This window comes from Ischnura elegans, chromosome 12 (genome assembly GCF_921293095.1).
Source record: "Ischnura elegans chromosome 12, ioIscEleg1.1, whole genome shotgun sequence".
Taxonomy (NCBI): domain Eukaryota; kingdom Metazoa; phylum Arthropoda; class Insecta; order Odonata; family Coenagrionidae; genus Ischnura; species Ischnura elegans.
In genome coordinates, this window is record NC_060257.1 from 26,366,673 (window position 1) to 26,381,069 (window position 14,397).

The 14,397-nt window shown below is 35.5% G+C and overlaps 1 protein-coding gene across 6 annotated transcripts in view; it reads left to right on the forward strand.

Moving 5' to 3' along the window:
- Positions 1-14,397, forward strand: part of LOC124168859 (blood vessel epicardial substance) — a 246,818-nt gene that overhangs the window by 222,157 nt on the left and 10,264 nt on the right. For 4 of the 6 annotated variants that reach the window (XM_046547213.1, XM_046547215.1, XM_046547216.1 and 1 more), the window contains one exon: positions 3,520-3,658. In XM_046547213.1, the coding sequence (XP_046403169.1) occupies positions 3,520-3,658 (139 nt within the window). Of the gene's footprint in view, positions 1-3,519; positions 3,659-13,436; positions 13,660-14,397 lie in introns of all 6 variants that reach the window. The other 2 variants (XR_006867000.1, XR_006866999.1) reach the window with 1 other exon arrangement.

A 14,397-nucleotide genomic window follows, 5' to 3' on the forward strand; every position in this document is an offset into this window, starting at 1 on the left:
TTGGAGGAGTGTTCTGCATTGAATTAAAAAAAAAACATTTTCCATACTATGAGTCATACATTGTCCTAGCAATCTCTAAAATCTATCCAGATAATGAGAAAAAAGAGTATAAAATACTACACAGGGGCTGAAGTAGCCATGAACATGAAATTTGCTGCCCTGGGTAGCACTCGAATTTGTTTAATGCCGGTTAAAGTGTTGAAGACATTTCTATATTTTGTGGTTAGGCTGTCTGCACATGGGCACACTGTTTGGAAACTCAATTTGTTCATCAGTTGAGCTTAAAACCATTTCGTAATGTGTACAGGTAGCACTTGAGTATATCAACTGGTTCTGTGCAACTGGGCTGGCAGGTTGCAAAAAAATTTCATCTTGATAGCTTAAAAATACCATCAAGCTTTGCCTTTGTACATTTTAACAGTTTCTGTGCTTTGACTGAGTTAAATTTATTGGAGCCTATTGGCAGAGTAGGTAGAGGGTTGGGCTACTGATTAACTGCTCCTCTGTCAATAAATATTTTCAAGATTTGCCCCTCTTCATTTTGACAATGTCTGTTATTATTTAAGTATTCTATCTGTTTTGGTACATTTCTATGGAGCACTTCAGAAGCATCCTGGCAGCCTGTATCTCATGTCCGTATGTTGATGTAATGATAGGAACACGTTGGGTTGGTGAATAGATCATTGGGCCACAGATTGCCAGATCTCAGGATCAAATCTTGGTAAAGCCTTTGGGCTCCACCAGAAATAAATTTTCCAGTACATCTTGGGCATGGGGAAGGATGTAATCTTCATACCCTGAATGTGTGAACTTTGCATGCATTTGGCTGCTTCTTCGTAGTTGAGCTGCAGCCAGAACTGCATTGCCGAATTGAATGCTGAGATATCTAAAAGCTAAGAGAAATTTTGTAGATGCTGCCTAAGTCTTGAAAATGATGGAACAAGAGCACCTGAGTTAACAGATTTGCTGCCATAATATTCAATGGGCGATTTTGCCCATGCATTCAAATGTTATTATAAACCTAAGCCATGTTTTATAAATTTATTCATTTTAAGTATTTGAGTGGCTGTGCAGGCCCTGTCAGGGAAGCCTTGCAGTAATATCACTGTAATGACTAGTGGCACCCTGCAAACCAAAAATTCAACCAACCAAAAAAAAACAGCATGGCACCTTTCAAGAAAGCAGAAAAAAATCCTCACATGTAAGGAAGGATTTCTGGAGGTTTGGCACAATTATCTTACTTTTTAAAATTGTATGGAAATATCCAGGGACAATTTCATTCTGATTGGCTTTTATCTGACAGATGGATGGTAACTATGAATACCCAAATCAATGAAAACATGTGATTTTATTGTATTTCTGGCACCTTCATGGTTATATCAAGTCTTTTTGTTTTTTATTCTGATTGTTCCTGCCATTTGTATTTGAGTTTGAAGGTATGAAAGCTTAAAATGAAGTGTTATTTGGAGTAAGTTATGTTGAATTAATGAATTTCTTCCATGTTCGTAATTTCTTAGAATAATATGTGATGAAATGGTCATTATCTCAATCAAAATCCGTCATATGCTTGGGCTAAATCTTAATGTTCACTAAGGAAAACTGACATTAATTTTATGGTTATAACACACTTCACACAATTATTTTTTAGCTATGCGAGAAAAATTCTTAATATAGTTTTGAAGATGTTTCTGCAAATTCTAGTTTATATTAAATAATATGACACAGTCGTTAGCATTCGATAAATTTAGGTCAATATTCTATTAAATTATTTTCTCGTGTGATATTTACTCCTTTTCAAAGTTTATGAATAATTTTAATTTTGTTTCAGTCAGATTATAATGTTATGTTTCTCTAAGGTTTCATTTTTATTTCATTGCACTATTATTTTCTCTAGATATGAATTTGAATAAGTGGCTTATTTTAGGGCTGTAAATGATTTTTATGTCTATTTTGAAAAACATCTTTCCAAGATTTATTACAATTCGGTGCTTATAAAAGGGGAAATAAATTCCTTATTTATTAACCCTGTCTTGCGAACTTAGTTTGCATGATGGTAATATAGAGAGGAGAGGCTAAAAGAGCAGGACCCACAGTTGGCTTTATGACATTAACACATTCAGTATGGAGCACGTCAATTGACGTGCTCTGCTGGCCGTGCCGGGAGCCCTTTCTCCGCCTCCGTACGTGACTAATATCCACTTCCGAGTCTTCCGATTGTGTGCATGGGCTTCAGCAAGCTTCCCTCGTTTGACCCGTGTGCGCTGTTTGTAAATAGCAGTATTTGAATGGAAGTTATGGTGCGAAAACCTCTCTATTTTTCTTTCTTTTTTTATCGGCCGATTCTGACGACTTTCATGAGAATCGGGCCTGCATTGAATGTGTTAATGGGAACGTCAAAACTCTTGTCCTACAATGGAAGTAATCATCAAAGTACATGTTTATGGCTATCATTTTGCTCATCCCTGTGATTTTCTCAAAATATATTTGTTGTATATTCCATAGTTATGAACCTCAATATCAATTCCTTTTACTGTACAGTAACAGTTTTATATCTGATGATTTGAACCCTATACAAATATCAAATGACTTTTTCTGAGGTGTTTTAAAATGCCATTGCTTTAAAAGTTATCATTTTGTTTGAATTAAGTATGTCATCAGTGGTATAGGAATTTATTTGTGTGTCTGATGCAACAAATTCTTTTGTTGCAAAATCTTTGTGATTGAGCTGTTGAATTGGCCATGTAGAGAGCTGTCAAAAGGACCAGAAAATGTCATCGACTGACCAAATAAAGGGACCAAAAATGGAGTAAATGCCTGTAGTTGAGGAGCCAATGATATATATCTTTGGCAAGTTTTTTTTAGTGAATTTTCTCAATGAATTTGAAATTAGCCCCTGTTGGAAAGAGGCTCATAGAAAGCAGTGGAATATCCCTGGGGGCTCTTTTTTCTTTCAAATTTACACAGTTGTTTGTCTAACCTTTTGGGATATATCTTCGTATCACTGTTTGGGTGGCTCCACCATTTCTCTACTGATAGTGGTTGCTCACTCGAGGGTTTTTGGTGAGACTGGGCTTTTTAATCATATTGATATGCTATCTGCATCAGGCGGTAGTAGGAAGAGAGCAAGTATGAAGTAGAGGTGGGTTGACAATTTGGATGTATCTCCGAGATACTGGTTGCCATGTTGGGGCGTGTCCCTGTTATTTTGGTTCTTGTCTTCCTTTTGTAATAAAAACATATAAATATAAATTAAAAACCCTGTCTCACCAGATTTCCATGAAAAAGCTGCCTGCATTGATTGGAAAACATTGGGGCCATCCGAAAAGTGATGCATATCTCTAAGGTTTTTACATATATACGGACATCTTGGGACTGCCAAGATGAGGAAGTTGGAACCGTGCCCATGAAAACTGGTTGATTAAGTTTAATTTATCACATACCGTCATACTTCATTAGCTTAAGTGTGATGGACTCGGGGACATATGGTTCATCTCGTTTCTCTTCGCACGTACTACGCAGGTCAGTGAAACTATGGCCGCCAGTAATAATGGTCACCTGCCAAATAGCCTGGAGGACGGGGAAGATAAGCCAATGCTTATAGTTAAGAAGGCAGGAGATGGCCCTGGGATCACTGCTTTGATAAACAGACAGCTTCAAGGTATGCTACCTCGTATTTCTTAAAAAAAAAGCATTTTCTCCTTCTTTCCTTTCTCCCTAACCCGTCTTTCTTCAACCTGCTTTTAACCACTGTAATAACTGTCTGGTGTGCTTAATGTTGTTGGTGAGTATTGCAGTCCGTGGTTTGTTGACCCTGGGGAAAGTGGTCATTAAATTTGTTGAATATGTAGCGATAAATGTGTTATACCAGGAAGTTTAACATATGGTAGCATCATCTTTCATAAACTTTGTCTGTTTTGTCTCTAAACCCTTCAGCTGTGGGATTTTATTTTTAAGTATTCCCCATGCTTGTAAAAAGCTAAAGGAATGTTCACCTTAATTTCATTCCTAGCTGACTCAAGGTTAGATAGGTGATGGTTGGTACCCAAAATCTTGTTCATCCCTTGCCAGCACCCTGTTAAATTCATAAATTCATCCTTGTTTGAGCATCAATTGCGATGCATTCAATGTAGGTTGCATATTTAATTTAAAAAATTATTTTCCATTAAATTCCAATCAAAATACCATGGTGAGAATTTTTCCTCTTCAGGGTTTATTGTTAGGTACTTACCATTTAAGACTCTTTTTTGGAGCTGGTGGAGGAGTATGTTTCAGTATATCTTCTGTGTTCAGTCCTGTTTTTGGATGAGTTTTGTTTGCATTTAAGTGAGAATCTAAATTTGCGGAGTAAAAAATTAAGAAGTGTTACATAATGGTCTACGGTCATCTAGAAAATAATTAAATGTGGAAGAAATTTGGAGATGTATTCACCCTAAGAATGACTCTTGCAAACCTTTTAGAATTTTTTGATTGGTGGGTAAATGATCTTAAAAAATTGAAAATAAAGGATAGACAGTTGCTCCCATTACCAGTTACTCCCATTGTCATGATGATGATCCACAAAATTGATCCACCAACGATTGAATCAGTAAGTTAAGCCAATAAATAATATGTAGTTAAATCATAATAATATCAATTTTTATGCACATGTTTGATCATACATATCAGTAAACGTAGGCTTTGTCAGAGTAGTACAATAAACGTAATGTTTTATTGGTCAAAAGTATTCAGAAGATACACATACCTTGTCAGAAAAAAGTGAAACTGTACATAAATACACGAGAAAAGTTACAAGCAATCACAGTTTATACTCTTGAATATTAGAATACAGAATAATGAGTGTTATGCAAAAAAATCACCAACAGAATACATCTTTAGATGTAGCTACCATAGCTGAAGGGTTTAAGGGAGATCTGTTTTTGATTGGTAAATGTAGTGATCAAGAGAAACCATAAAATGATATTTAGCTTAGCTAAAGGACTAAATTGGTGACTGCCTCTTACCTGTTGTGATCCTGTGATATGTCAAAAATGCATTATGGTGCTTGCCAGTTGTAATGTATTGCAGTGGATGATTGTCTTCTTTGTGCACTATATCCTTACCTACTCTTGTATTCTCATATAATTAAACGATCTCTGCCCAAATTAGTGCAATAAATACCCAGTCTTTTCATAAAAATGTTTTAATGCTTCAAAAGATGTTTATAATCATGTGTTAGTGCTGAACTCATGGCCTAAAAATTTGAACAGCCTCTGAAATTTACCATTGGCACTTCTTATTCCATGGGAAAGAAGAAATAGTTTCTGCCAAAAAAACACATGCTTTCCCATTAGAAATAATTTAATTCCCTCTTTACCAATTATATTTTTTTTTAAATCACAGTTAAGCATTGGAATGGAACATTTTGTATTAACAAATGTCATATTTTATACAAAGATAATTATTTCACTTTCCTTTTTCTTCAATCTCTAAATAAACCTGAACTGGTTTTTATTTTTAAAGAATTTGAAAGCTTTTTGGTAAATTTTACATTTTAGGATATTTTCTTATCAAAATTTGTAAGCCTGAATTTCTTGAATATTTTTATTTTTAATCATGATAGTTTATATTTTACAATGATTCAATTGCCCCAATTAATTCATAGCTATAGGTACACATGAATTGGGGTTGATTTTTCAGAAAGCATAGATATAGGTATGTAGTTCTACATTTCAGCTAGAGAATTACATTTGGTATGTTTAAAATAGCTCATGTCCATTTTCCTTATTTTTTGTAACCAACCAAATTAGTATTCGATGCAGAATTTAGTGTTTGCCTTTTCTGCTTTTTAGGTTGTATACAGTAAAAAAAAATTGGAATCAAATGCATGGTTATTAATTACAAATGGACATATAATTATTATAAATGTAATTTAGTACCGAAATTAATAGAGCTGAGGCATTTTCTCTTTGACTACAATTTTTTTCTTATCAGACTTAGCTGTATTACCCATACCATGATTAGACAGTTTAAAAATGGATATTATATGACAGATAGATGATAAATAGTATAATGTGACTGCCTGACATGTATTGGTCCAAAGAAGTATATAAATAATGCTTCCTTTTTTGACTTAATTGACAATCCTAGAAATACCCTTCTTTTATTAGAATAAAGCTTCTATCTGTTGGGAATAGTATTTTAATATTTTCATGATTCATGCTTAGCTTTTTGTATTGTGTCCCATTAACTTTGTGAGTATTCTAAACATTTTATCAACACTCAATGAGCAGTAAAAATATCCATTCCATCCACATTCCAGTGAGATAATTTACTGTCTTGCAAAAAGTTATGATACTGAATTTGAAGTGTTGTATCTCAGTAACTACTTGATATATTGTAATGAAATAAACTTGTATTGGAAGGATTTATTTCAATGTTTACATAACAAACAAACAATCATTAGGAATTCATCCTTCCATTTTTATGGCTTTCTATGGAAAAAGGTATTGTTTTTGGAAAACGGTATTTCTACTTTGAATGCTATTTTTTCAAGAACTTCTCCATCTCATGGCATGAAAGTCAATGTTATGAAGGAACAAACTCTTAAGAATGTATATTCGAGGGAAGACATTTTTAGTTTTTGTATGTGCACCGAAGTATTGTTGCTAATGAAAACTGCAATTTTTTAAATATCTATTTTGATGTTTATTTATCCATGGTTATTTAAATATACTGGGACTAGCCACGGTGATAACTTTACGGAGTCACCCGCAATGCGCAAGGTGTGTGAAAAATCCACAGAAAAAAAAATCATTCGCCTTGACTGGGATTCGAACATCGATTTCCGGCCGAGTGCTTTAGCAGGTTAAGCTGCTGAGGCGTCATTCTTCCCTGTGGAAATTGGTGGACTATACCGGACTATATCGTCGATTTCAGTGGCGGATCCAGGATTTCTTTCTGGGGGGGGGGGGGGGGTACTAGCAAGGCTGTATCCAGGATTTTGTTCTGGGAGGGGCACAAGGATACCTCATAATACAAAAAGAATGCAATGATAATGGGACCCTATTAAAAATCTTGCATATTTTTGAGGGTCTGGGGGGCACGTGCCCCTGTGTCCCCCTCCTGGATCCTCCTATGGTCGATTTGGACTGCTAGTCGCATCATATGCTCAGTAGTTCATACCACCTTGTCCGGTATAGTTCACTAATTTCCACAGGGAAGAATGATGCGTTGGTAGCTTACTGGCTAAAGCACTCGGCCGGAAATCGAGGTTCGAATCCCAGTCAATCCCGTCGGCCGGACGGCCGCATAGGAATCCAATGAGGTCTGGCCTCAAGGCCAAGTGTATGGTAGGCCTGAGGCTCCGGCCAAACTGCTCAGTTCCGGCCTCAAGGCTTGGGACGGAACGTTTATGGTAGGCCTAAGCGAACAACCTTTGGTGTAGCTCTCCCGGGTAAAAACTATGTTCAAGAAATGCCAGTCAATACAGAGAAAATTTATAAACATTTGTGGTTTTAACTCTTAAATTCCGTCAACTGTGCATGTGTGCAGTGCCAAGAGTGCTTTCAAAATTTTCTGTTAGTCTTGAAATAATGAAAGTAACAGTTTTCCTAAGCAAACACTTTTTGAGTTTCTACAATTACTACAATGTTCCTCTCTGGCGTTGGTGTCTATAAAAGGCTATTCCTTTATTGAATTGATTCTTATGTCAATGCATGGAGGAGTTATTGAAAAAAAAGCGTTCCTAATGGAGGTGTTATTTTCTAAGGGTGAAAAACTGTACCTACCTTTCCTCATACGGAGCAGAATAAAATGGTCATAAATTTAATGCTGAGTTTCTAATGATATTGAGGGAATGTAAAAATAATTTTATTTCCAGTTTACTTAATTTTGAACAATGGAATACTCAAAGAAATACAACACTTAAAAACACCATTGATGCCCTCAGAAATTAATTCACTTATTTAGTTCAACAAAAGATAACATTTTTATGAAATGAATGCAAATGGCTGCAAACCCAGAATGAACATGTCCAACCCCTTCTGAACTTTTTGAAAAAGCTTTATAGCAACTACAGAATGTAAGAAAAACATTATTTTGTGGAATTTAAATACAAAAGACATGTTTTATTTTCTGTCAGCATTCAAAATTCATTTTCCTTTCCCACCTTTGATGAATTCATGCCATCTTATACACCCCTGTGATCTATGAAGTGCACCTTTGGCAAACAATCATGATTCTATGAGGTTGAACCTTCAGAATTAACTACATATTGGGCCTACTGTGTATAATCAATGCACATATATTAATTTCTTTAATCTATAATTGGGGCTTTCACCTTCAATCCTATGATTCGCAGTTTGAGGTTTCCTTTGTGTTTTCCTCATGGGTGAATAAAATCTGTTGATGCTAGTCATTCCTTATTTCTTTGATCATTGAATAATATAATCTTATTGCTTTAGTTTTGCCATGGTTGAAAAGTACTACAGAGGTTGGTGATAATGGTTGAGAAAGTAATCATGTAGGATAGAGTTGCATGCAAGTGATTCTCTAACTTCCCAGGGTTTCTCTTTAGGTTCATTTTTGGCATAGTGTAGTCTCTTACTTGATGAGTTGAATGTTCTTTCATTATCATAACTCATTACATAGTTATTTTCACTGTGTTTAACATTAAATATAGCTACATATTTTTTTAAATGTTCCCTTACCTCTTCTAATAGTTGCAGGACAAATCTATCTTTAATATGATTTAATCTTATTTTTGAAAAATCCTACCTCTCCCTTAACTGTAACTTTAAGGGTTGTATTTATAGTTCTCGCTAAGGAGTTTTCTGGCCTTAAATTAATATGTATTTAAGTTGCATTTCAGCTGCTAAGGAACTCACAACAGATTCAATTTTTACTTCCTTATACGTTATTGAAATAATGCATTAGGTGAAATAGTTTTTGCATATCATATTTTCAGGAAAAGTAATTGTTACTACTTATAGTCCCTGCACATTACATATTTAGTGTTGATTTTCATCAAATGCAATATTTTAATGAGATGTTTGGGGGTAAATACATGCTTGAGTTGCCAACTTTTTGTGAATGATAAGGAAAAGGGACCTCACCAGATCACATTGTAAAAACTGCTATTTTTGAAGCTGTGAACAATGTGAAAGTAGGTATTTCTGCAATCACTTGTAGACATGCAAAGCACATACGTACTTAGAAAAGTTTAAATTGAATGAGAAAGAGGAATGAAAGATGCTTATGTTACTGATACGCTGAGAAAATGTTACAAATACCAGAAAATAAGGGAGGGTTGGCAACCCTAGTACACATCATACCAGCAGCTTAAATTCGGCTCTAATGTTCATTTTTGTTTTAAGATGCATTGTAGAACTATAAATATGGCCATTACCCTTCTAAAAACAGTTAAAATACCATGTCCAAATTACAATATCCGTTCACTTAGTTTGTCTTATGTGTCTAGATAAGATAGCTGGCCATTTTTTCCCTCTAGCATGCAAACTAAAACACTCTCCACACACTGACTTTATGCACACGTCTCTTGCTTGGTTCCTCGGAAAATGTAATGGCAAGTCTAGCACTGCAGTTCACTTTCTTTGCACCGTAACAGTGTAGAAAAACACAAGTTATTCATTGATTATGATGCAAAAACAACCATTCCAAACAATTCACAGTTTCAAAATATCTCTCCCTGCTTTTTTATTATTTTCACTTCTTTATGTATTCCTTTTTATAGGAGAGATCACTTCAGTTTAGGGCTGCCAACTGCCATCATTTTCTCTAAGGTGACCTCAAATTTGGTAGTAATAGTCTTCAGTGGAGGATAATCATGTGTTCAACATTCAGGACTTCGAATCGGACATTTGAAAGAGATCCCATGCAGTGAAAAATCATAGTAATGGGCTCTTCAGTAATTCATCTAAATATAGCTTCTCGGGGTTCTGTTGAGTGACTGATGATTCTCCATTATTTGGTTCACACAACATCTAGATTTGCGTTCAATGACAGTTTTGCCAGTGATCATATTAGTGTCTTCATGTCAAAGGTGCTCCTCTGCATTTTTCTCGGTCTGAAGGCTCTTGGATAATCCTGAATCATGTGATCATTTTCAGTGATGACTCCAGCAATGGTCCATCCCATTGCTTTTTCCACCTCTCAGCACATTGCTTTACCTGTCACTGAAGCTGTTACTGACATCAACTCTTGGCCAATCATGGCAATGTTGCATGATAATATATAAAATAACAATCGTGTGAGTCAGAAAACTGTTGCTTGGAGTGATCTTTTTTCTGTCCCAAAAAGTGATCGCTGGACTGATCGTGCTGTGCAATAGAAAAAATGATCTTGTGATTCATGCTTAAAGAACACTATAAGTGGGCTCTACAAAGACCGATAAAAATGCAGAGGAGTACCTTCGACCTGAAGACATCAGAGAATCACTGACAGAACTGTTGTGAACCACAAATCTGGATGAAATTTAGCCCAAAAAGTAAAGAGATCCTTATTTTTCCACTTCTCACCTACATCTTGAAAACCTATTCTACAGCTATTCCTGGTGAAATCTAGATGGCTTTAATTTTTTCACAGATATGTTTTTGACACCACGAACTCTTGCGTAGTACATAGGTCACTGCTCCTCCTCTATCCTTGACCATTCACACGAGTGGCACATGATTCATTGTTGTTTACACTCTCGAGAGCAATTCCTTCCTTCAATGATAGGCTACCTCTCTGAACAAGTGAATGAGCCATTGCATCACTTTTGTACGTGGCCCCTCTACTGTACACTGTTACCTTAAGCTGGTAACATTGTTGAATAGCAGCCATGGGCTGCATCGTAGGTGCAGTGTACTCAACCAAACTCACGGAAAGGAGGCAGAGACTTTGACATTACTTTACTTTAACATAATGAGAGAATGACTAGGGAGGATTTTTTTGCCATACCTAATATTTCCGCTGTATCTATGAAATCTGTTGAAAAATCTCTGAATAATTCTCGTATGGGATCATCTTACATTTCTCTCAGAACAATGAAACTGATAGTAGATTGCATCACCCTAATGACGGCACGAGGTTTTTCCATCCTTTCCTTTCTGTCCCTATCCCGGAGGCATCTATGGGCTTCTTAATTGTGTTGGTGTCTTCTTCCTTTTTCTTTTCCTTCCTTGTCCTCTTGAGGTCAGGGCAAGTCTCTGGCAGAAGTCTATTTTTGACAGGAAGTTTTGTAGCTTTAGTGGGTTAGAGAAAGAGTATTTGGAAATCAGAGTTAAGGTGAATAAGTTGTCCCCGCTCGTAAAAGGTGTCAGAGTGTTGTTTCAGGCATAATCTGGTGGAATCGTAACACATTAGTAAATTAAAATTTACTCTCAATTTTCCACAAGTACTTTAAATTCACCTCGTGACTGGTTTCAATACTTTTTGTATTAACCTCCAAGTAATACAAAATGTACTGATGTGTCAAGCGATTTTAGGTTTAATATCCCATCCAATTTTTGGTGTTTTTGCTCTTGAATTATTCTTTTTAGATACCAATTTATATTTTTATAAGAAATTTGTATGAACTCATTTCTTCAGTATGTGAAAGAAGCCAGAACTCAATGGACCATCATGCCAACCCTATACCTCCATCCCAAATCCTCATGACTCTGTTGTGCATTTTTTTGCATGAGAATGTTTATTCTCTTCTTCACATGAAAATGAAAGTTGGCAGCCCTGATTCAAACCCATGTTAGTTATTTACTGCACTAATTGATTCGGTTTATGAGCTTCGAGCATGTATGATTCGGAAGGGATATTGTGGTATGAGATCTATGTTTCATTTGTATGGGCTAGAGAAAGGAAATTTATGATGATGTCAGTTGTGAAAAGACTTACAATTTATATCTTGGAGCCTTATTAACATTAAATAACCAAAAAAATTTGGTATAAGGGTTGAAATACTTAAGTATCTATATATTCCTAAGTAAGATATTACCAAAAAACGTCTTGGATTGATAAATTGGGAGGAACAAATTTGTGTACTTATTCTACGATACATGAAAAGATCTACCTAAGAAGATGGGGATTTTTTTCTTGTTTGAGTCACCCATGATCTGTAACATGAATAGATTTAGGACATGCAAATCATTTTGGCATGGAAGACGGAGCTTTCCCACTGGTGATCTTATCTGTAAGATATGAGGAAATAGGTAGAAATTATCTATTAGCTTTATTTCAGTCCATAAATTTAAGTTATCCTTTCTGTTAGAAGTTTTCTAAAGTAAAACTTTAGAATATATTTGTGTCACCAGTACAGAATTAAAGCTTTTAAGGCTGGCCAGCTGACTCTCATTTTTGGTTGAATAATTTGGTCTCTGAGTAATATTTACTATTTTAGAAAATTATTGGTAGAATGAGTGATAAGTCTTTGGCTTGTCTTTATTTGTGCATTACATATATTGTGATGCTTTAGAAGGCAGTAATAACTATGTAGATGATTCAAAATTAAAGCTGGTATTTTTCAGTGCTCTGTGTATCTACTTATGCCATGCATTCGAATTTAAAATATGAGTATGCATTAATTCTTTAATTGCCATTCAAAATTTTGTCAAAGCTTAATAATTTTTCCATTTTCCATAATTAGTACAATGTTTGGAAAAATGAGTCCACATAAATATTTACATACAATGTTTAATATTAAGCAAAATATCAAATGGCAAATAATGGTTTGAAGACATATGTACTAGCCAAATTAATCTTTTTTTGTCATTATTATTTATTTATTATGAATATTATTTATTTAGGTGAATGCGCTAACAAGCTGAAAATAATCGATTCACCATGATAGGTTTTTGTCCATTAATAATGCCAATATAATTAATCCAATAGGTAATAATTAAATTTGCTAATCGATACCTCCACTGCAAAACCGCTCAACAATTGCCCACCAAATCAAATCTGCTCATCTATTAGCTCAGCAATACGAATGTGCTCAGCTGACAATAGCTGGAGAATAAACCCTCACCTCCAATTCTCCAGCTTCAGAGGTGAGCGTTTATGGTCTGGCTATTGCCAGCTGAGCGCATTCGTATTGTCGGGTTCCTAGATGAGCGTATTTGATTCGGTGGGTGATTGTTGAGCGGTTTTGCAGTGGAGGTATCGTAATGATTGCCAAGTTATTTAATATTACTATGTTACTGACTTTATTGATTGCCATGGTAGTAATTTTAAGCAAAATTGATGTAAAGTCATTTTTTTCATCACATATTTCATCAAAGTATGAACAAAGGATTCATGAGTTCCTCACGTAGTCTTTTCGCATCTGACATCACTCCGGTATTCGGTGCGGGAAAGATAGTCTCAATTGTTACATGCTCGAAGGTTTTAAGAGGAAAGAAAAGGAGAGATGCGCTTATGTGTAAACTGAACTTTTGTTTGTTATTCTGCTTTGTTGTGTTTTCTAGATCATGATGAAATTGTCTGTGAGCATGAACCCTTATTAGAGCGCGTGCAGTGAGAGTGAAACGGTATGGGCAGAGGATGGGGGAGGGGTTGGAACGATGGTGGGCTTCTATTAGGATGTGTGGCGATCATGAATTGTAGAGAAGCTATACCTCTCTCTCACGCTCACTCTATGTGTGTATAGAAAGACTGCAGATGTCGCTATGCCCCACAGTGTAGAGGCAGGTGAGTTTTGTTTGTCATTTGAAACATTTCCCTGCCTACCCAAATCTTTTGATCATATTCAGACCTGCTACACACGTCTCGACCAAACCACCCAATTATCAGGACCAGAAACAATCTCTGAGAGTATCTTGAAAATCCAAAAAATGTTGTATAAAATGTTAACTTTATTCTGTAAACCTAATGAAAGATAAGGAATAGACAAATGGTATAATCTCACGACCGTGGGTAATAAATTCTAAAAAAAATGTAGTCCATGTTCATTATGACACTTGCTACATAATAATTCATGTATGAGACTAAGTTTATTGGTGAGGGGCTTTCATAAGCACTCTCGGAATCCATGCAGAAAAATCATAAACATGCCTATGATTGTGTGGACATGCTGTATAATGCTGACTGGAAAAAAGCCTGACATTTAACACGTTGTGTATGGATGGCGAGAATTCTCGTCATTTTTTTCTCGAATGTTCCGAACGGATGACGAAGATTCTCGTCATTTAGGTGCGTCAACCTAAACAATTTTAAAGCGTACAATACATATTCGTTAGTAAGTTTTCAGTTGTTGTTTGTTATTCATAATGAATTGATGCATCATAACGTTTGATTTGGTAAAGTTATATTCTAAACATTTGCTTTTTAACCATGTTTAAACCAAAGGCATTACGCCCTATTAGGCACATATCTCCAATCTCGGCGTTCCTAGGAATTTAAATACGCCGGTACGCAACGTGTTAATCT